Source organism: Parasteatoda tepidariorum, chromosome 3 (assembly GCF_982258835.1).
Source record: "Parasteatoda tepidariorum strain Cologne lab strain chromosome 3, Ptep-v5.0, whole genome shotgun sequence".
Classification (NCBI taxonomy): Eukaryota; Metazoa; Arthropoda; class Arachnida; order Araneae; family Theridiidae; genus Parasteatoda; species Parasteatoda tepidariorum.
Genome location: NC_141757.1, coordinates 17,871,633 through 17,894,794, shown reverse-complemented (window position 1 = coordinate 17,894,794; position 23,162 = coordinate 17,871,633). Strand labels below are relative to the sequence as shown.

At 29.8% G+C, this 23,162-nt stretch overlaps 2 protein-coding genes across 4 annotated transcripts; one reads left to right on the top strand and one right to left on the bottom strand.

The window, feature by feature from the left end:
* The first annotated feature begins 5,315 nt into the window (after nt 1–5,315).
* On the top strand, nt 5,316–19,288 carry LOC107445452 (intracellular coagulation inhibitor 2). Of its 3 annotated transcripts, none has more exons than XM_043045678.2 (2): nt 5,316–5,415; nt 12,531–19,288. In XM_043045678.2, the coding sequence occupies exons 1-2, from the start codon at nt 5,404–5,406 to the stop codon at nt 13,656–13,658; spliced, it is 1,140 nt and encodes a 379-aa protein (XP_042901612.2). In that variant the 5' UTR covers nt 5,316–5,403; the 3' UTR covers nt 13,659–19,288. The 3 variants fall into 3 exon arrangements, with proteins under 3 accessions (XP_042901612.2, XP_071043698.2, XP_042901613.2); XM_071187597.2 differs by lacking the exon at nt 5,316–5,415 and adding an exon at nt 5,480–5,860; XM_043045679.3 differs by lacking the exon at nt 5,316–5,415 and adding an exon at nt 10,824–10,879.
* LOC110283344 (uncharacterized) lies at nt 14,946–22,752 on the bottom strand. Its single transcript, XM_087158544.1, has 3 exons — nt 22,727–22,752; nt 15,547–16,088; nt 14,946–15,418 (listed from the first exon to the last, which is right to left on the bottom strand). Exons 1-3 carry the CDS (start codon nt 22,750–22,752, stop codon nt 14,946–14,948), a joined length of 1,041 nt encoding a protein of 346 aa, XP_087014670.1.
* Nucleotides 22,753–23,162: the final 410 nt, after the last annotated feature.

Below are 23,162 nucleotides of genomic sequence, written 5' to 3'. Positions count from 1 at the left end.
TAATGAATTTGTTATATCTCGATGATTTTATTGTTTTGGTATAAGCAAAGCATGATTATTTCTAAAAACAATTAATTTTATTCAGTTTAAATTTTGAAAATAATGGGTAATCATCGGGTTATGTTATAGTTCTTCTTTAATTCAGAGACATTTGTTGTGCGTGCGTATTTTTGCTACCTAATTGTATTTGTTGCTTAATTAAACAAATTGTTAGAATTGTTATTGACAGTTGAAGAAACGCAAGAGAATCTTCCTTAAATATGATAAAGCAGACCTTTTTTTTTATTTCTAACTAATGCTGATTTCGAACACACTTGAATGCATTATAATTAAAAAGAGATAATTTTATTGTTGTAGTTAATTTTTATTTATTTATTAATCTATTAAAAAAAAATTGCGTTGCAATCTTTTTGGAAAATTTTATAAACGTTGTTGAACAGCCGATCCAATTGTTTGAGTTTGCGACTGCTGATGTCCAACTTCGTAGCCTTGTAATTTTGAACCCGATTCAGAAGACAAGAGAACGCCTGTATCGAGCATTTTGGAGAAATTTGCTTACGCGGACCACTTTTTTGATTGAACTAATCCGCATTTGCGTTACATGGAGGGGAGGATCACGAAAGCCTCCCGCGGTTAGTCTGACGGCAAGGGTAACCAATGATCCGTCAAAGAGGATATTTTACGTCAGCACCGTGGTAGGTGCAAGCCGGATACGGAAATCGTGTCGAGCAGTCATCGCTGGGAATCGAACCCGGCTCACCTCGTTGGAAGGTGAATGCTCTATCCCCTGAGCCACCACGGCTCTTTTTGCAATATTGCCAAAAGGCTTAAATACTTCAAACAACGCTTTTATTTCGCATCGCATAAAAAAAGAGATTATAAATATTTTAGGAAGGGCGCCAGTGCGAGATTTGCCATAGGCGCTTCCTTCCATAGATACGCCTCTGGCCAGGGACTGTATAATACAATAATTTTAACTAATTTTGATTATCACAAAAACTCAAATAAAGTACTTTTAAACTATGCATAGTTTAAAAAAAATTGATACCTGTTGTAATCCTCATATAATAAAATAAAAAAAATAGTTTTCGGTTGACTTTTTAAGTTTTCTTGGTGATAAACTACTCCAATTATTGGTGTTTGATAAGCAATCACCATTTGTAGAAAAAAAATGCATACTCTATAAAAAAAAAATTTTTTTTGTATATATAAGGTAATGTTTTTAGTCCTAAATTCTTTTTAATGCAATTTTTCAAAAAAGTACGATTCTCTAGGGCCCCCTGAGAAAATGGAGTCCCCGGGCCTTGCCCTGTGTGCCTATAAGTAAAGACGGTACTGTTTACTGGACATTTAGAGCTAACAGATAAATAAAATATATATATCTACTATAAACCACTCTATAAATATTATAAGAATAAAAAGTAACACTTTTTACACTTAACACTATTTAAATAATTTCCTATACGCAATGAACTTTCAAAAATTTAAAATGTCAGATTTATAGATCTTTTTCACATTTCTTGAAAAACATTTAAATTTTTACTTAGTTATATACATAAATTTCATTTGTAAATATTTAATTCCGACCGAAAAAGATAAACGCACTTATGGAATTATACAGAATTTAAAAACCAAATGAAATTAAATTAAAGTCAGACACTATAAATTAGTCACACATTTAGTTGCAATTCTAAAGTCAGTCTTATGTAATAGGCTCATATAATCAATCACTGAAAAATAATTTACTGAAATCTTCGAAAATGCTTAACTATTTACTTACATTCCGATATTTTGAGGAAAGAAATAAATATTGAAAGAAAAAAAGAGGATTAGAATCTGTATTAAAACTGAAAACAAGGAGAAAAAAATCAACAGAAGATAGGTTATACAAAGCGCACTTACTTGTTAGGGATAATTGTCAAATTAACGTCCGCCATTGATTGATTTCTCACTTGCTTCTCTCTCCAAACTCTCCTTCCAAAACTAAGGATGATATTGCGCATGCGCTGCTCCGTGCCCCTGGAGACAAACTTCTCCGCCGTACAAGAAGCGCTGGCATTGTGCCAAATTTTGTTACGACTTTCGCGAGTTTCCCATCTTTATACTTATACGATCTTTGCTACAACTACAATAAAAGCTTTAATATATTTTTCATAGTAAGTTTAAGATAGCAATACTTTTTATGCTTTTTGAGCAGCGAAGCCTTCTAGCTCTTCATTGCAGGAAACTGATTTTATTGACATAAGTCAATAAAATCAATTTCCTGCAAAACACCATATTCAATGCTCAAAATTGACAAATGACTTATTCTTTCTTTAATCATACTATTTCTTAGTTCATTTTTTATTAATTTTACTCTAGAGAATGAACGTGCTCCACAAAATTCAAATTGCAGTGTCAATGCATGGAAATGTGTCTTCGAGATTGTTGCTTTTTGCTATTTTATGCATCTCATCTATAACTAAATTGGTCTAACATATACTACTAGGCTAAATAATGCTTGAAATGTTCTAATTATAGTGCTAATTCATTTTTATTCATATCATTATACCTTCAGAAATTAAAACAGTGAAGCATTATTTCCTTGGACTTTAAAGAATTCAAACTTGGAAAAATATACGAACAAATCAGTTATTGGTTTACACGTCATTGAAATAGATTTTAATTGGCTAATCAATGCGTCAATCCCTAGGAGATAAAGTTTAAATATTTCGTTACATTATATTATAATATCATCTACATCTCCATAATAAAATATCAAACGAGAAATTCTTGGTGAAGTACGTGTCGTTTCATCTTCATATTAAAAATTGGGAAAACTTTCCTTTGAGATTGTTTCATAAGTATAGAACTTTTCTCTCTATTGTCTCACAAAGGCAATCAAGAATTCAATCAATTCGAGACTATCATCGAAAGGAAGACCTTTTTTCTGTATGCTTATTGAAGTCTGATTTATTCATTATAACATATCAAGACAAAATTCTGTCAACACAATATTTTCCAACTTCTTAAATTTCTTCAGAAGACCTCGACCATCGCGAGTTCAGTTTTTAGAAGCTCTTCTTTGTTCTTTTTTAAAATATGAGGAGCGGCCATAATTTTTCGTAACTTTTTTGCAGTGCTTTTACAGCGTCTAAATAAGTGGACCACCTAGTACCCAATGGACACTTTATAACCAGTCCAGATTCTAAGCATTCTGTTATGGTATTCCACCGATGGGTAGAACTTGAGAAAAAAAGAGTTAAGTTTCAGTAAAAATTGGAAATAATCCTCTAAGACGCATCTTGCGGCTTGTGCACGAATAACGTTTAAGCTATGTGCTAGGCATGGAAAAATAATTGAGGCGGGACATTCTTTTAACCATTGCTTATAAACCTGATTCTCTTTTAATCATGCTTTCACAAATAAATACTTACCTGCCATATTTGGTGCGATATTTTATGTTTGTCCTCGACAATCACTTATTTATGCCCTGGTCATAAGAAAAAGATACAATAGTATCAGACAAGTAATTTATACCTTTCAATTGGAATAAAAACCAAAAAACGTTCCACGGGAATTCCGTCGTTCATAAATGTCAGCTAATCTACGTATTAAATATATCTGGTCTTGAATCAATACCTATTGAAAAATATTTTGTTTTCTTTTTTCATTCCGCAATTATCTTGTTTTTTACTTTATATCCCCTAATCAATTCAGCTCCGATTGATTACAAATCGAATCTGATAAAAAGAATGTATGTTCATTACCCTTATTTTCATACTTTTTTTTTTAAGTCTAGCAAAAAAAAGGTTAAGTTTACCCAATAATTCCAAAGTTCCCAAATAATTTCCATTATGCTGCGATCTAATTGTTTGGATCACAGATCCAAACAATTCTTCGTGATGCTAAAAACTTTTCAAAAACTTCGTGATGCTAAAAACTTTTTTACTTTTACAATTGTTCATCTGAGTTAAAACTCCATCTATTGAGCATCCTTTTTCTTGACAAGTAATTCTTAGTAGCGTGTGTGTGCCCGAATATATTTTCATTTTCTAACATGCACGCATTAGAACGTTACCAATCGTTTAAGCAACTTTCAGAACTAAATGCATTACTAGTAGTTGTTAAAAGGACGCATCAAAAACTTCGCGAAATTTTTAAAAAAAATGGATTTTGGATTTACTTCAAGTTTAGTTTTTGAAAGTTGGAAAGGTTATTTTTTACTAACGTAAGGTAACTATATTCAATCTCAGGTTATTATATTTTAACCTCGAGGCGTTCCATGCTCTGCCGTAGGTAGTTATTTTCCTACCTCAAAAGTAGATTTATACACTAGTTGAGGTTTTTTTTATTATTTTTTTATCAATCTTAGGTGAGACAATTTACACTTAAAATTATTATAGATAAAAAAAAAAAATATATATATATATAAATGTAATATGAGTGTTTAGCAATAGATTTAAAAGTTTAAAATTATTTAAAAGATTGGGAGAAATAGATGTTCCAGTGTCATAGCCGGGAATCGAACGCCCCGCCGCTAGGTTTGCAGGCTCTATTTTAATTAAATGTAAATTTTTCATTGCCAGACAAAAATACATATTTATATAATATTTCGAGAAAAAGGATGCTGTTGATAATATACATCCTTAAGTATTCATCTTGAATATTATTAGTATATTTTTGATTTTGAATGAAGAAATTAAGCAGTGCGAGTCTTTAATTGCATTCCGTGAAATTTCTGCCTGTTCCTAAGTAGCGCCACGAGAAGAGTGAAGTAATGGCTCAATTGTGTTTCGTAGCTATTTTACCGTGAGTGGCTAGCCTCGTGGATTACACTATAAAATTTAATCAAATAAGGAGCCAATCTCATGACATTCACTTCCGATCACGAGCGAGAAACTTACCACCCCGCAGTGGACTGATCGTTAAGACACTGATCGTTAAGACAAGCATCACTGACTGCGGTCTGTGTGCGGGTGGGTGACCACTTGGATCAGTTTGCGTAGGGACCGAGAGTGTGCGGTATTGGTCCTTGTTAAACTGTTTTACCGTAAAGGGTTCAACTTCGCGTGCAGGTCTCCGGGCTACCGAAGTGAGGTACCGGCCCCTCTACAGAGGATTGAAATTGTGATGACATGTCTTCGGATCAACCTGAGGGATGTTTCCCAGACCGTCGCCAATAGCCCATTATGCAGCTCTAGTGCAACGTAAATGAACTACAACAACAGCGAGAAACTTGCTAATCAGGTTCTTCCTTTCTGTCAACGTTGACCGTATATGCTTGAATTGCATGCAGCGTAAACGGCTTCTAAGTATAAAATTTTTCAGAAGTATTACCGCTCTCTTTCGTTTCTTCCCAAATTACTCAACTCAACTCAACTCTAGTCAATTTGTTTAAAAAATTTTTTTTTGGAAGAAGAGATGGATTCATGTGTAAGTGAAAGAATTATTAAATTTTGTAAATTCCTAATACATTTTTTAGAGCAATTAATATTATATGGGTTGTGTACTTTCACGAATTCTGTTATTTATCTTTTGATTTCGTATTTGGCTTAATGTACTGAGAAATTAGATATTGTAATAGCAAAACAACATTCTAATAACAAGAAAAAAGCCTTAAAATATTTTATGTTTTAATATATTTGAATTCAGCTCAATCTATAATTGCCAATGCTTAAAATGGATTTTGAATTTGTAAGGTTTTTTATGAGATATGTAGACGTTTGATCGGGTTTCAAGTTGGTTCCCTTCTGTGATCTTATTGGGGAGCTTTCCGTGCTGTTATCTGTGGCAGAAAAATCGTCAAGTCTTGGCAACTTTCGGCAGAGTTCCGCGAGAAATCAAAAGAAAACATCACAGAAAGGGACCAACTCGAAAGGTATAACTCGTAGCCCCCCCCTCCCCAGAGAAAACATCTACACGTTTTTTTTTTTTTTTTTAAATTGCAAGTTTAAAATCTATTGTATTTATGTATTATGATCTGATATTTTTTTCAATATCATGAAGCCTTCCAAAATAACAAAAAAAGCTCATATTTGTGAACATTAATAAAAAGAAATGTTGATGTTAGATGAGTGTGGTGTGTACAAATCAGGGTTATAGATTTTTTTTGATTTAAAAAAAAAATCAGATTTTTTGATTTAAATCAGATATTTTTGGTTTATATTTAAATACACTGTAAGAACTTTGATTTATGACTAAAAAACTTTATAAATGTTTAATTAAAAATTAAATTAATATTAAAACTATATTGTAAGAATAATATCTTAGAAGCTCTAACTACCTAAAACAATTTTTCATTATAATACATAGCTTTGAATAGCAATCATTTTGAAACAAATGCATGATTGAAATTTAAAGACTAGATGAAATAGGGAATTTAAAGAATAGGGTGACCTGGGGTAATTCCTGATCAAAAAATGCAAACATCTATTTTGTGAAAAAACTATTCAAGATAAAATTTTAATATTTACTGGAAGTTTGAGGCTATATGAGATGAGTCCTATGCCTCCTTCTTTTGTTTGAAAATCTAATTAGAATTTATAAGATTTTAGTGATCAGGAATTACCCCTGGTCTTGATCATTTCTGGGGTAATTCCTGATCACTTCTGGGGTAATTACTGATCACCAGTTTTTATTGTAAAGGAACTGTTTAAAAATAATTATATAATGGTAATTAACATATAAGACATCAAGATCAAACAAATAAACCAAAAAGATATGTTTAAGCAGTTAATAAAACTATTTATTTAAAAGCAAGAGGAAAGATTAACACTTTACATTTTCTAAAAATCTTTGCATCATGCCATACATTTTAGGCAATCAGCCAACTCATTCTCATGTTCTGCTGAAATATAAGAGAGTTCCCACATGGGCTACTTTTGCTGGATTTTTTTAGCTTCATTAATTATGTAGTAATTTATTTAAAATAAATTTTAAAACTAAAAAAAGAAAATAATAAAAGTATCACTAATTAAATATAATTTAAAACATTGTTTTTTTAACTTTTTGAATCATATTGTTGATTTAAATTAACAAACCCTGGTTTAACTTGTAGCCACCTCCGAGAAAACCTCTGCATTTTTTAATATTTTTTATTAAAAATCAATTTGGCGTGTCAAATTACAATACACAAATATCCCCTACAAATCTTTTATTCATTGCATTAAGTCATTGAATAGATCAGCTTATGTCTATTCTCAGTTTTGATGTATCCTCATAAATTCAGCAAAACAAGAATCGAAAATTTCTTTGGGGAGCATTTTCTATGTACAATTCTCGGTTTATTTGTCTCCCTATACCTTCGAAACTATTGGGATGGGCACCAGTTTCTGGATCAGCAGAATTTAAAGAATGATTGACACACTGATGTAAAATGCAATAATTTTTCAGACAATCATAGCCATTACAGTAATGGCTATGATTGTCTGAAAAATTATTGCATTTTACATCAGTCATTACTCATATTCAGACAATCATAGCCATTACATTTCCAGCATTTCTTCAAACAAGTACTTCAGGTACTCATTTCAAGCAAAGTCACTTTCGTAAGATTTTCTACGACCACAAAGAATATTTATTACTCCCACTTTTAATTCTACCTCATTCTCATTTCCTATTTTCTCGTTTACCATGGTTATATTTTCTCTAACCAAATTCACCTTTATCAATTTATACAACAATACCAGGACCTTCAGAACATTTCACTCTTTTTCACTTATGGGCCATTCTCCACATTTTCTAAACCTCAATTTTTATCTTACTTGTACATATTTTTAATTTATTCAATAATAAAGTACATAGGTTAAATCTTAAAAAATGAGATACAATAATAGTTATATTTAAATTTTTATTATGGAATCAATTCTTAAGATTTAGAATTATACTTTTTAAGTTTTCTTGTTATAATCAACATATTTACATTTATTTCCTTAGCTGAAAAAATATTATAGCATTTCAATTTTCTTCTTTTTTTTTCCATATATGTATATAATGCTCTTATTTAAAAATAAATAAAAAATTTAAAAATCATATTAAAATTATGTAAAAAATAAAAATTTATTTGAGCAAAAATTGGTTGTCCCGTGCATAACACAAAAACATGACAATTTTTATTTTTCTCATTTACTTTTAGGGCAAAACAGAAACTGCTTCAATTTTACTTTCTTTCTCTTAGTACTGACTTATATTACAAAGGAAGTTCCTCTAAGTTTAATATTAGATAAAAAAAAATTAGCACCTGTTTTCATGTCCCGTGCATAACTTAGATTTCTCTAAAAATCGGGAAAAATCAAAAACTCCAAGAGCATTTATAACTGTAGGTGGCTGAGTAACTTTAACAACTTCCTCATGTTGTAAAACACTTTATCTTCTCGTTTAGGCCATTTCCAATATTTTCCAGGCTTTACCATGGCAGAAACTTCAATATCATTTCCCAGCACTTGCATAACTTCTCCAGCATATAAACTATTATCATATTTCACAACAACCCAATTTCCTCCAATACTTTTTGTGGTGTTAATTGCCCTGGTATTAAGATTTCTTTTTATTGGTGCTACAGCATTTTTATAAAATTTTAAACCAGAAGGCGAATATGTAATTCCATGCATTTTAGAAATTCCTGGTATTACTCTTGCGTTGGCCCACATATTATTATCTCTGTTTGTATCTTTATCTAAAAATAACGTCACTGTAATATGGCATAGCTTTTTTTACAACTTTTGAAAAATCTTCCGCAGACTGCACAATTGGAACTGTCTTAGCTGCCTAAAACTGTCCTAATATGTTTTAAAGTGTCCAAAACCTTAAACATTGGTAAAAGATAAAAATTCTATATGTGAAACTATTAAACACATAATAATTACATACATTAATAAATATTTTATATTTTTTGTACAATTTACTTTAACTTATTAAAGGAAAATAATATAATAGGAAAAGATCAATAACTTTTGAAGCTGCACAATTCATTGAATAACAAAAGTGAGTACCTTATCTTTTAAATATGCTTTTAGTACTGATAAATTATGTTTTTGCATAAGGATAAATAATGCAATATTTAAAGTAATAATAAATTTTTTAATAAAACAAAAACTTGTTTTCATTTTGTTCCTTGTTCAAAAATTAACCTTTTATTTTTCACATTATTTTTTTTAAAATTTTAATATAATTTGATCCATAGAGTTTTGGCCAGGACAGTTTAAACCGTTGATTAATCCTTTCTTTTTTTTAACCTTGTCAACTCTGATGCTTCATTCAGATATGTCACCAAATAATATTTTCTTAATTTAATTTTCTCACCATTCTTCCAAACTGTAACTTCATCTTTCATTCCTGGTACTGTAAAAAAAAATATCTGGGCGGAAAAAAATTTATCGTACTAAATTAGGTGACTCTTCATCACTAATAGTATTTTTCTGACTAGCTTGCATGTTTAAGCCAAAATTTGTTGCAATTACAGAAACTACTGTTTTTTTTTTTTTTTGGTTGGAGATTTAGGTAAAGATTTTAATGATTTTCTCATTGCTTTTCCGACAGCTTGATAAATCTTGTAGGCATTTTCAATTTGGCTTCTTGATGGTGTATTATTCCTAAACTCTGTTTTCTTTCTTTGGCGATACAGTTGTAATTATCCTTTATAATGATTTATAAAGCTTCTAATTCAGATCACCAAACTAAATTCAAAGTAGGAATTAGTGTTGCCACTTCAAAATATACATAATTAAATCAAGTGTATGCTTCCGTGTGTAATAAATTGCAGACATGTCCCGTGCATAACATTAGGTATGTCCCGTGCATAACACAAATAAAATAAATTTAGAATTTTATCAAATAATGTATTTGGAAAACATCCAGCATAATTTAATAGAAGTAATATTTATCAGCTAAGAAAAAAATATAATGACAATATGCAAGTTTTAAATTCACTGAGTTTATGAAAAATAGAAGTCAGGGTAGAAATTAATCTTTTTTCTGAGTCCCGTGCATAACGACTATATTAAATCCCTTTCCAAGTATTTAAACTTTAATTTTTTATTTGTTTTCTATGCAGTCTTTAAGAAACAGACTTGTTTTGAATTGAATTGTAAAAAAAAATTAATTACCCCATTATTTTACTATTTTTATAAACTTCAATGTCCGTGCATAACAGGAGAATGGCCCTTATACATCAATTCAGGGGCCCCCATCAGGGGGGAAGGTGGGTGCACGATGCACCTACTTTAAGCTTGGGGGGAATTTTTACACTAAATAAAACGAATAGTTTGGGGGAGGAATTTAGACAACAGAATTTTTTTTTGTGTCCAAGAGCTTGGGGGGGGGGATGCCACTGCATCAATTCACACTTCTCAACAAAAAAAAATTTTACAAGTGGAATTTTTGCACCAACCTCCCGGTTCTACTTGAGAGCCACACAAAGAATTGAAAATTTCATCAATCATCTAAGTCATCCAATTATTTGTTATTAAATTTAACATATTCATCTTTCTAACAAATATTTCTTTTGCATAAAATTGAAACTAGAGTGGCAAGCTTTGTGTAATGGACAGGGTTCATACATGTCAGAAATATCACGAAAACTTTGAAATGTTGAGAAAAATGAGTTTTTTGAGAAAAAATTTTTGTTTGCGGTTGCACTAAATAATATTAAAATATAATAGAATTAATTGTCAAATAAGCAGTTACTTTACTAGTAGTAAAATGTCTAAACAAATATTTAAAAACTAACTGTTCCATCTTTTCAAACCCTTTCGTTATAGATCAGAAATTTTATAACAGAAATAATTTTTTTAAAAAGGAAAAGAGTTTTCGCTTATTCATTTTTTTGAAGACGCTGGTCACTTTATTTTTTCAGCTATTTTCTGTGCTGATGACTCTACCTGCTATAGTGGCATCCCCAGTAAGCCGATGGTGTTAGTGTTGTGTTTTATTTACAGATCAGTACCGCATTGCTTGAACTTAAGGATTCCTTATTAATTAAGTTTTTCATCTGGATTTGAGACATTCAATGACAAAATTTCATCACTTAGAGATTTCATTTTCCTTTTTGATTGAATAATGATAAAATTTAATAAAAATTATTGAAGAATTCGTAAAGAATTAATAAATAAATATTGATCCGGCTTAGGTATTTAATGAATATTTGGTCATTATTCTGTATTCTGCCAAATGTCCGGCAAAGTATTTTTTGAAAAAGTATTTCTTTAACTAAGTTTTTAAAAATTTTTTTTGAATTTGAATATATTAAATAAAGACTAATTTAAAATAGTTTTTTTACTCTACATTATCAAAAATGGTTTCTGCCTATATTTGTTAAATTTTAAAAATTTTGTGATTGGAAATTTATGTTCTGGAAGACAAATGAAAAATCGAAATTTGAAGAATTGAAATTAAAATACTTTATACTGAACCATGTGTTTTGCCCTGCTGATTTTTTTTGGTTATATTCATCTCAACACTTTTTGTTTTAAGAATTGAGAATGTTTTCTGCTTTTATTGTCACTTTTTCCATGTATGGTGAGGCAGATACCTGGTAACAAAGAAAGCTGAGGTTTTTAGTGTTAAAGCTGTTTTAAATTTTTTTTATTTATTGGAGTTATATGCTTCTGGGAAAGAAGTTAAAATGGAAGTAAATGAAAATGGTGTTAAATGTAATGAATAAGATGATTGTTGAGTGTTTTCTTTTTTAATAAGCTGATTGTTAATTTATTTTATTTCAAATATTTTATCAAATGAACAGATTTCATAGATTTCAATTTTGCACATTTTTATTTGTGATTATTTAATATTTTCTACATAAAAATTTTGGTTATTGACAGTATTTGTCAAAAGGAAAGTTTAATATCAAGATGATTCAAGAACAAAATTAATTGATCATTTATAATTTTATATGTATATTTATGTATAAATGCTTTTTATTTAAAAATAGCTAATAATTATCTTTACTCTTAAATTTTGAGTTTTTGATTGTTGTCAAAGATTATGTCAAATAGGTTTTTTTGACATGATGGATAATGCCACAGTTAAAACCGGATAAAACTTGCCAATCCTGAAATTCATGTCTTGATAGCGATTTTTTGCACAGAATATATTTAGGGTTTTTAACTTTGTGTCACACTCACCTCTGTTTCTTTTCTTTACCATATAAAGCAGTAATGTTGATAATTTTTTTCCCACTTTAATTAGAATCAATACACTCTTTTGTTGAATGGAAAAGTAGAAGTAGAATTTTTCGATAGTAATGTTTTGGAGAATATTCAAGAATATTGTTCCAAATTCGATTGGTTCTCACTTTAACAAGCATACCCAAAAGCAAAACCACTATCGGAGTTGGTTCATCAGTGAATAAATTTACATGAATCATGCTGATTCTTTTTTAACATTGTCGTATAATATTAATCGTGTAATATTATTGTATTAATATTAATTTTTTGATGGAATCTTTGTGATGTACCAATTAAAACGTGTGAAAACACCAAGAAAAAAATTTATCTGTATTGGTCTATGTTTATCTTAACGATATTCTAAGATAACTTTTTATTTCTTTTTAGAATTCTTACCATGCTATGTCTGAAGCCATAAATTATTTAGGAATTAACCTTCTTAAAGAACTGACAAAAGAAATTGGAAATGTCTTCTTTTCTCCATTTAGTATATCAAGTGCTCTTGCAATGGGATTTATTGGATCCAGTCATGAAACAGCTAAGGAGATGACTAGTGTTCTTGGATATGAAGCAGCTAAAGTAGAGTCTGGAGATGTCAAAACTAGTTTTCTCCATCTATTTTCTGAAATAAATAAAAAAACATCCAGCGTATGCACATTGAGTATTGCAAATGTGGTGTTTGGGGATTGTGAACTTTCAGTTCAAGAGGATTTTAAAAAATCACTACAGGATTTCTTTCATGCACTATTTGTAGATGTTGATTTTATGAATGATTCTGCAGCAGCTGTGGAGAAAGCTAATGACTGGGTTAAAACTAAAACAGAAAATAAGATTTCACATTTACTGGACTCTTTGGATTCTGGCACTAAATTGGCAATTTTAAATGCCGTCTACTTTAAAGGCTTTTGGTTGCATGCCTTTAAAGAAAAATCCACTTTTTTACAGTATTTTTATAATAAGGGTTTAGAGGATGAACTTAAGCTTGTTGAAATGATGCATATAAAAGAGAAATTTTTTTATGTTGAAGATAATTCATTCAAAGCTCTCAAATTACCCTATGAAGGTGAGAACTTAGCGATGCTATTGTTGCTGCCAAATTCACGGGATGGAGTGGATGATTTAGAACATCAAATAACGATTGAGTTTTTGAGACACGTAAAAGAAAACATGTGTCAAACTGAAGTTGAAGTGGCTTTACCAAAACTTCATTTGGAGTACTCAAAATCATTGAAAAACAATTTTAAAAATTTAGGCTTGAGACGAGTATTTGAATCAGGTGCTCATTTTGATCAAATAAGTGACAAAGAAAACCTTTATGTGTCTGATATAATTCACAAAGCAGTTCTAGAAGTAAGTGAAGAGGGAACTGAAGCTGCTGCATCAACTGCTGTAATGTTGAGGAATTATAGTATAACTCATTGTGCTGAGTTTATTATTGATCATCCCTTTGTATTTTTAATTTATAATTGTAAAAACGACCTAATTCTATTTATGGGAAAAGTTGTTGAGCTGTAGTTTTTGGTTTAATGTTGGTCAGAAAAATATTTAATCTTGAACTTTTCTTAGCCTTGATATATAAGTTTTCATCTAATTCGGAAAATGTAAAGTAGATTTAAAATTAAGCTCTAAGAGTTTAAAACTGACTGATTAGAATTAATTGGAAAAAAACAACCTTGTCTAATTTTTTCATTTGAAGGAACGGAAAGGATGTTTGTTATAGATCTAAATACCTCTGCTCCCCTTCCAAATAAAAAAATGGAAATTGTCAAAGACAATTTTCTTTGTTTGAAAATAAAATTAATAAAAGTGCTGGTGTAAAATTTATAGGGTCAGGTGGGGGAAATTGGTGGTAAAATCAGGCACTTTTGAAACAAAGCTTAAAATTAAAGATATTAAAGTTTTTGTCTAAAATATAATTATATAAAATACTTACATTTGAACATTTTAGAATAAAATTATTGCAGTATTTTTATTTTTAACTGTGTGATATGTTTACAGTAATATATTTAATTAGGCTAGTATATACACCACCACTTTCCCCCATGGTGGGGGAAAGTGGTGGTAGAGCTAAAAAATGACAAATTCAAGTAATAAATTAATTATTATTACTCTGTATGAAATAATATACTTATTTTACTTATTATTGAATATATTTATTAAAAAAGTGTACATAATTCAACTAAAAAAATAATGTCCTCGATTGTCAAAGTTTGGTTCGTTCAGTTGACGACAAATGCTGCTGTGTTCGACATAATCGTCATCATCAATTTCAGGGAATGTGTAATAATTACCTATTTTAGATTTAGTAAGATATTTTACATGGTAAAATTCATCAATATCAATGACTTGACCTATGAATTTCGAATTTTGGCGTTTGCATTTATACTCAACTTCTACCCATGAACCTTGCTTTATTTCTTTCATGTCTAGAGGCTTTTCTTTTTCATTAATCTTCATTTTATCAATAGGCTTTTTTTGTACCTTTCGTTTTTCAGATTTAAATTTACGATCTGATTCTTCTGCAGCCAGTCTTTCTAAAACTGATTCAGTTGTCAAAACTTCACCACACTTATTTTGAACTCTTTTCCTTTTTCTTGTTGAGTTTGTCATTGCTAGAACAGTATTTGCTGATGGAGGGGGTGAAAGTGTATGCAATATAGCTTTTTTCAAATCTTTTAGGGGCGAGTTAAGGAAATATTCACTTTCTTGTGTGTTTTCTTTACTGCTTCCTGGGATTTGTTCTGGGTCATTTTTTTCAGTGATTATGATACGGTGACTAATTGCATTCTTATTTAAAGGATACTAGCCAGTTCCTTTAAAACCACTTACTGCATTTTGCGGCTTCATTTTCTCAAACATTTTCTTCATCAAAAATGGAAAGGACGCTTTGGTAACATTTTGTAGTCTGCTTTCCCGATACCAGTTCTTAAGGATGTCTCTCCACATTTTTTTCATTGGTGAAAATACACCGACGTCAAGTGGTTGCAGAGCATGACTACAGTTTGGTGGAAGGCAGAAAATAATAATTTCATTATCCATAGCGAGCTTTGCAGTGTTATATGTTAAATGGCTCCCATGGCCATCATATGTGAGGAGCACAGGTTTCTTCATTTTTTTAACATAATTTACAAAGAATGCCATCCATGATTCAAATAAGGAATCTTGCATCCAGCCTGATTCGCTGACTCCATACAAGGTTCCAGGAGGCCCACCAACTGTCCAAGATTCATAAAGATGTTGACCTCTGTACACAACAAATGGTGGGCAGTATACTCCTGTTGCGGAAACACAAAATAGAACTGTGTATGTTGCTTTTCCACAATCAGCAGATTTTAAATATGCTGTGCGTTGGGTTTTTTTTTTTTCAAAAATACTTTGGATGACCTGGAATCAGTTGACAAACCTGCTTCATCCAGATTAAAAATTCGATCAGGCTCATTTATCAAATCGTTTTCTATCAGTAATTTTTCATACAGATTAGATGTTGTTTCTTCATTCAAATCTGACGCTCTAGACTTTGTCAAAATCTCTGCTTTTCTTTTTCCAAGCTCCTGTTTCCATCTTTTTTCAAACCCTCGAACCCATTCAATACCAGGCTTTCCATTTGGAAATAGCTTTTGAGCATTTTTGTTTTCAGTTAAGTAACTTTTAACTAAATTTAAAACATCCCTTCTGTCGAAAGGAAAACCACACTTGCCCAAAAATTGCAAAGCTACAACTATGCATTTTTCTTCTTCAGTAGTCAAGAAAGATTTCCTTCCTGGTCCTGCATGCGAGGGTTTTTTAATCACCCATCTTCTTACAGTTTGCTCTGGAACACAGTGTTTTTTTTTTGCAGCATACACTGAAGATCCTTTTTCAACCTCTAGCAAAGCATTTTGCAGGTCATCTTGAGTGTACTTTGGACCATCAGTTTTTTTCACATAATGCCTAGGCATTGCCAAACTGTAATAAAAAAAGATAAAATGTATTATATGCAATAAAACATTACCATCTAAACAGATTAATAATATTTTCCTAACTTACAGATAAAAAAAATAACAAATAAAAATAATTAAAACTTAAAAACTATGTTTATACTTGATGTAAAAGAATTTAATAGTTTTATTACTAAATTCTTTGAAGAAATATATTTAAAAAATATAATTGTAGAAAGAAAAACAACAATATCATACAGTTCATAATTAAGCCTAACCATACCACCACTTTACCCCACCTTAGAAAATCAAGTATAAATAATTTAAATATTAATATTTTCCTTACTTTTTTATGTGAATGTGTTCCTCTGATGTTCCTCTAGAAGTCTATATAAAAATATTAGCGTTAAATAAATACAATTAGGTACTGTATGGAAGTTTGTGAGCATCACATGTAAGCAATCACATGGCAGAGAACATAAACAGTGTAATTTGAAAGCATCAATACTGTTGCCAGCTTTTTTAACTAAAATAAAAATGACTCACAATCTCAAAAATTATTTACAATACTTTTTTTAAATAAAAATATATTAATAATAAATGAAAAGAGGAGTTTTTTAATATACCACCACTTTCCCCCACCTGACCCTATCAGTTTCCGTAAAGCTTTTCTAGTCATTAAATGTTGTAGAACCATTATAATGGTTGAAGCTCCCTAAAAAAAAGTTTATTTTCTACTGGTAAAAAATACAGTTATTCTACCATTCTAAAATACTGATCTACATTTTTTGTAATTTGTTTCGGTAACATTATTAGTTTACACCACCTTTGCTTGAGTATTTAATGTACTTAATGATACCTTGGCTTGAGTATTTAATCTAGTACTTAATGCAGTGATTTTAATCCCTTCTTGTTCTTGTCACTAAATTTTATATTTTAAATCCGTCAAATGTTATCTATTACTATTGGTTTTATTATTTTTCAACCTTTCTGGTATTCCATCAATGAGCTCCAATGCTTGCAAATGTTTCCATTCTTAAAGAATTAGTAAAAGTTTAGTTCCTTTTTGTGATCAAGTATTATATACTTAATTATGTGTTTGAGTGATTTTTTTTATTAACTATTTTTTAGAAGAACCTGGAAAGTATATTCAATGAAATTTACATCTGTGTATATGTGTCGCATGTATTTTTGTTACATAAATTTCCTGCTATTTTAGAGTGAAATGATATAAAAAATGACAGAATATTGCTTTTATTTTTACCCCCAAAAATATGATTAAAGTTTTAAAAAGAAAAAAGAAGCTGTTTTTGCTCATAATGAATTCCATTTAACCCTTTGACGGTCAGGGTAATGAGCAGTTTTCGTTTCATTAATTCGCGCAGTATTACGTACAAACAGTAGTCGAAAGTGGCATCTGTTTTCCACCTCCATTCTTACGAAAATGTCACCCTTCTCTGCGATGCCAGCTGTTCCGTCTTCTGGAATTGTTATAATGAAGTGGTAGCAAATTACGTGGTAAATTTTGTTGGAGAAGAACAGTTACGCCTACTTTTTAATACAGTAACCAGTAGATTGTTGCTTTAACATTGCATTTTGTATGTTATTTTTAGTTTTTTTATATTTAGTGGTGAAAAAATTACTTAAAAGGAAAAATACTAAGCTGAAAGTAACTTGACTTTCGCTATCACTGGGAAATACTATTTTACAAAGTGGAGCAAATTGGCATCGCTGGATGCAGTAGATAGCTCACCTCACGCGTTTTAAAAATTTCTTAAAGTATTCGTAGTACCTGTGTAGCAGTTTTTACGTACTTTTCGTTTTTAACATAGTCAATGCAGAATAATGATGGCTAACGAGCTCAGCTCGTCAGCGCGCATTGGGAAAAAAATGGGGCTAAAGGGCCCTCTCCCCTAGAAAATATATGTGTAGTGAAACATGCGTATTTGATTAATCATGCATAATTAAAAGGGAAATCAATTTAATTAATTAGTTATTCAGCTAATTAAGTTAAAAATATTTAAATAGATAAAATGTCCTTTCATTAATTTTTTAATTCATTAAGCCATTTGTCTTTTTCTTTCATGAGCCCCCCTCCCTAAATTCAAACGTATGGGCGCCCTGTACAAGACTATCCACTTCTATGTATGGAAGTCCTTGAAATATTTGATTGCTCGGTTAAATCGGATTGGGACTCTACTGAATTTAATTAAATCTTTAAATTTAGAAATTACTTTAGGAGTGAGATTAAATTAATATAACACAAGATGTAAACCTGAAATATGTGTGTTTTGAGTTCACTAACTTAGGCTGGCTTTACAGAAATAGTTGATTTTCATTTAATTTGTATAATTGACTACCTATAAATTTAAAATGTGAGGATTATATCTTTTTGATTTTGTACCATTTTTTCTGGAATATTTTATTAGAAGAACTGTCCATTAAATAATTTGTTTTGTGTGAAATTTAGTTTTGCAATTTTCTCTTAAATTTTAATTTTGTCTAAATTCTTTGTTAATTTAACCAATATTTTAGACAGTTGCAGACTTCATTCTTAAGAAAAATTATAATTTTTTGCACCCTGAGAAAATTATTATTTATGTAGTGAATTAGATTTTCTGGGACATGGAAAAAAGAATTTATACAACAGTCTGTTAAAAATTGGTATTTAAATATTAAAGTATAGTTCAGAAATTAACTTTATTGCTCTTAAAATGTAACATAGGTTTAACCTCGTATTTTTGATTAACAGTAGTATGAAGCTACCAAATACTAAATAACTAGTAGAAAGCTTTGTTTGTTGTGATAAAATAAGACTATGAGTATTTACTTTTTACCGACAGTGTTCATAGTTGTAACCCTTAGATTTGCCAATTTTGAATTGTTTAAAATTTTAATGTTTCAAGTTTCATATTCTTTTTAATTTTTCTTTTTTAATTCAATATTCCATTTACTATTTCTAAATATTCCAAAATAAAAAACACTGTGAGCGTATAAATATTTATATTCTTAAAAGACTTGTGAAAATGATATATATATAAAAAACAGTGCTATATATTTAGATGTTTGTTCTATTTATGCATTATTTGTTCTTTAATGTAGACATTTATTTACCATGTACATTTCATAGATAATACTATTTACAAAATGTTTTTATTCGGATGTATAAGAGATTACTATTTACAAATTGTTTGTACTTGTTTTAAATAAAGATCGAATTATTTCTTTCTTTTGATCTTTAAGTAAAGTTACATGGAATTTTAAGTTCATTCATTGGGTTTATCATAGCTGAGGACTGAAGAGCTTTAGTAGTTCTTTCCTTCTTTTTTCTATGTTAAATATAGTTAACAATTCAGTATTTTTATCAACATACTCAGACTAATTCACTGGCTGTGGCATTGAGCTTAACAATACGCTAAATTCCTCAATGTATTTTCCTTATTTAGGTAAACATGGGCATCACAATCCAGTTTCCCTAGAGATTTTACACCAGTATAATACTGTTATTCATTTTAATTTACTAGATATGAATAATATTTGTGAAGTCCTTGATAATTCCATATCCGATAGTATTTTAGTGTGCCTAGTATAATATCAAGTTAGTGTGCCATACCCTCCAACTTATGAGGATTTTGAAAATAATTCTTTCTAGTGGTAGCGAACCAAAGTAGAAATTTTTAAATCAAATGGATCTCTCATAAAACTTTTATCAGAACTTAAGAATCTAGCCATATGGCCTGCACTTTTATAAGTAATAGTGGACAAGTTACGCTAAAATTAATTTTTTTTAAATATTAAGACATTCATTTTGCTACCGTTAGAAAAGAGATTTCTGAAACTATGGAAATTCCGTAGCACTTGGAGGGTATGGTGTGCCTAGTATAATATCAAAGAGTTAGCCATGCTAAAGGCTTCTAATTTTGATCTCTTAAAGTGTGGTTATTAACATAATTGCTTATATTTAAGTGTGTTCCTCAGGGGGTTTACCTTATTGAGGTAAGCACGGGTGTCACAATCCCGAGGTACCCCAGTGATTTTAATAAAATTAAACTTACTATATAAACATATTAATACTTGCCAACTGCAGGCTCTCATGCAATATGTACTTTCTAGCACATAGTGATTAAGATTTTATTATTTTAAGGGCAAAAGGCAAAAGTTTTGTTCATCACAGGTCCAAAAACTCTTCCTATTTGGAAGAGTTTTTGGAATGTTAATACATGTAATAGGTAAAATCTCTGTTAAATTCCCTAACCAAAACTTAGCTCCTTCATTTTCACTCATCCACAGACCAAAAACATCTTTCATGCCCAATCTGTCTATACCTAACTCAACATAGACTTATTTATTGATGATCCGTTTATCCTGCCTAACTTTAACTACGAAACAATAAAAAGGATAGACTGGTTCTAAAGTTCAGTCTTCTCTAGTTCACTGGTTCAGTCTTTCACTAACTTCTATGTCATATAACTCTTGTATTTGAATATCTGATAAGTTTAGCATATAGAGATGAGATCTTATCATCTGAACCAGGTTTTCTTATTTGACGCTTAGGTAATAAAACAAGTTCAAAAGTGGATGATCTATCTCTAGGGACCTCACCCGATATAACCCCATCATCAGTGATAATTTGCTTAATAATAATGACTAGGACTGGGCGATATTAGAAATTATATATCGTGATATATCGTCAGTTTTGCATCGCGATATAGCGATGTATCGCGATATAGTATTTTTGAATTTCATTTACTTTAAGGCACAGAAAGTCAGATTTCTATCAAGACTTCATACGCATATTGATTTAAATCAATTTATAAATTTGAAAATATATATGTTTTGCTAAAGAAAGATATTAAATAAATTGACTAAGATGTACAAATCTTACTTAAAATATTTATTGAAAAAATGTGTGTAGATACAGAATGAAATATTTGCACTTCTTTATCGTTTATAAGGTATAAGTAGTCTTAATTTAAGTTAACCCCTAAAACAGCCTTAATGAAAAAAAATATTGTTATTAAACAAAAGCTGATTTTAAAATTTCAAAATATATTTTAATTAAAATAAAAGTTAGATTGACTAAAAGCTGAAGTTTAAAATTAAAAATGTTCGAATTTTAAACTAAAAAGTAAACATAAGAATTGTAATAATTTCTTAAAATTTTCGTTCTCTGAAAGATTTCTCAGTTTAAAAATAAAAAGGGAATTTTATAAAGATATCTAGCTGAAATTATTGAAAGAAAATTTAAAAAATTAGAAAAAAAGTTTGTTAAGAAATTCATTATACACTTAAAACAAAGTGTTAAAAATATAACAAATCAATATTTGCTTGTATTATTATGCGTAAATAATTACAGAATTATTAAGTTCGATCGTAATGTTCAAATTCTTAATGAAGAAGTAAACACAAGTTTTGTTATATTTTCTAAAAATGATCACGCAAATAACAAAAGATTTCTTAGTTTAAAAATAAAAAAATAAATAAAAGTGAAATTTATCAATATATTTACCTAACAGCATAGGAACAAAATTTAAAAAATAAGTTCATTAAAAAATTATTTGTATGCTTAAAACAAAGAGCTAAATAAATTTTAGAAAAAAAATGCTTCTTAAACACTATTTTTATTATTATTTCATATAAATAATTAAATTAAATTAAATAATGAACGAACGAAAAACAAAGTAAGGCAAAGTTTCTTAATTAAATTCTTAAAAATAAAAACAAAAGAATTGTGATATTCGGTAATATATTTAGCTAATTAACTAATAATATAAAACGAAAATTAAAAAAAAATAATGATTTTACTCTCTAATAAAACGAAGTAGTAATTGATAAAAAAAAAAAAAAAAAGAAATGAATAAAATTCGCAAGCTTTTCAAATTCTTTTGAACAAATAAAGTTTATTGACTTATGTCCAAAAAATAAGTTTTGTTTTAACTTTATTTCTAAAAATAAAAACAACTCAAGATTTATAAATTTAAAATCAGTAATAGAAGCCCATTAAATTATTAGAAGTTTTATCCGAAAGGTTTTTAATAAATTAAAAGAAAGTAAAAAAATAACCTAACAAATTTATTTACTTAGTAATTTAATTCCTTATGGGTGCCTTAAATTAGATTTCCGATAATTTTCACATTTAAAAATATAAAAAAAGTTTTGTCCGAAAATAAATAAAAAACTTACCTAATTAATGAAGAAACTTTTCTTTATAAATTCTTTTCAATAATAGATTGCGTTCAGAACAAGGTTACGACGGCGATCACGAAGTTAATCCCATTGAAAATAATCTACAAGAAACGATTTCAAATCGCGAAGGTGCGAAAACGAACATGTGATATAACGATATAAGGTCTCAAAAGTGATTCTGATTCTACCGCTCATCAGTCAAGGCCGTCTCAACATAACGAAACAATATCGTCTTCCACAGCGCGAGTTGGCATCGGAACGTAAGAGAAAGTCCTTGCGTGTATCGCTATATCGTTATATCGTCTTCTTCACCCGACGGCTTAAATCAGATTTCTGATGCATCGCTTGGAATGAAAGTTGCTGTATCGGTTTGCCGATATAGGCGTTAAATCGATATGTCGCGATATATCGATTTATAGCCCAGTCCTAATAATGACAGACAAGCCATTACGAGCATTCTCTGAAGCGCTGCGGACATACTTGTTATAACCTGGATCAGCATCCATTTCTGACTAACGCTTTTTCTACAAGGCGCTTGCTTAATTGTTTGAGTAAGCCACCTTAATCAAAAAGGGTGTATAGCTCTACGCCTGAGTCTAACAGTACGTCTATCGCCTTGCTTAAACCATCTTTAGATAAATCTTTTTTTTCCATTGTTATAAGGGTTATTATTTGCATAAATATAAAACATGGAAAATATTTACACACTTGTAACAAAAGACCCAGTAAATTATTTAGATAGAGGTATTTTTTCATAATTTTATTTATTCAATATTAAAATTGGGTTGTTTTTTTAAATTTTTTTAATTACTTTGTTGGAGGTGTTGCCCCTGAAAAGTAAGATATTTTTTAGTGGTACATGGACCCTTTTACCTTCCATTGTTGGAGCTCTATGTCTGATAAGCTCCTGCAGTAA

What these genes read in the sequence shown, in the direction of transcription:
- LOC110283344 (XM_087158544.1), bottom strand. Translation starts at nt 22,752, where the DNA reads ATGGATGCTGATCCAGGTTATAACAA. An exon ending in GCTGATCCAGGTTATAACAA is followed by an intron (nt 16,089 to 22,726) that starts GTATGTCCGCAG and finishes TTTTTATTACAG; the next exon opens with TTTGGCAATGCCTAGGCATT. An exon ending in TTTTAATCTGGATGAAGCAG is followed by an intron (nt 15,419 to 15,546) that starts GTTTGTCAACTG and finishes TTTCCGCAACAG; the next exon opens with GAGTATACTGCCCACCATTT.
- LOC107445452 (XM_043045679.3), top strand. Translation starts at nt 10,850, where the DNA reads ATGACTCTACCTGCTATAGTGGCATCCCCA. An exon ending in CTGCTATAGTGGCATCCCCA is followed by an intron (nt 10,880 to 12,530) that starts GTAAGCCGATGG and finishes ATTTCTTTTTAG; the next exon opens with AATTCTTACCATGCTATGTC.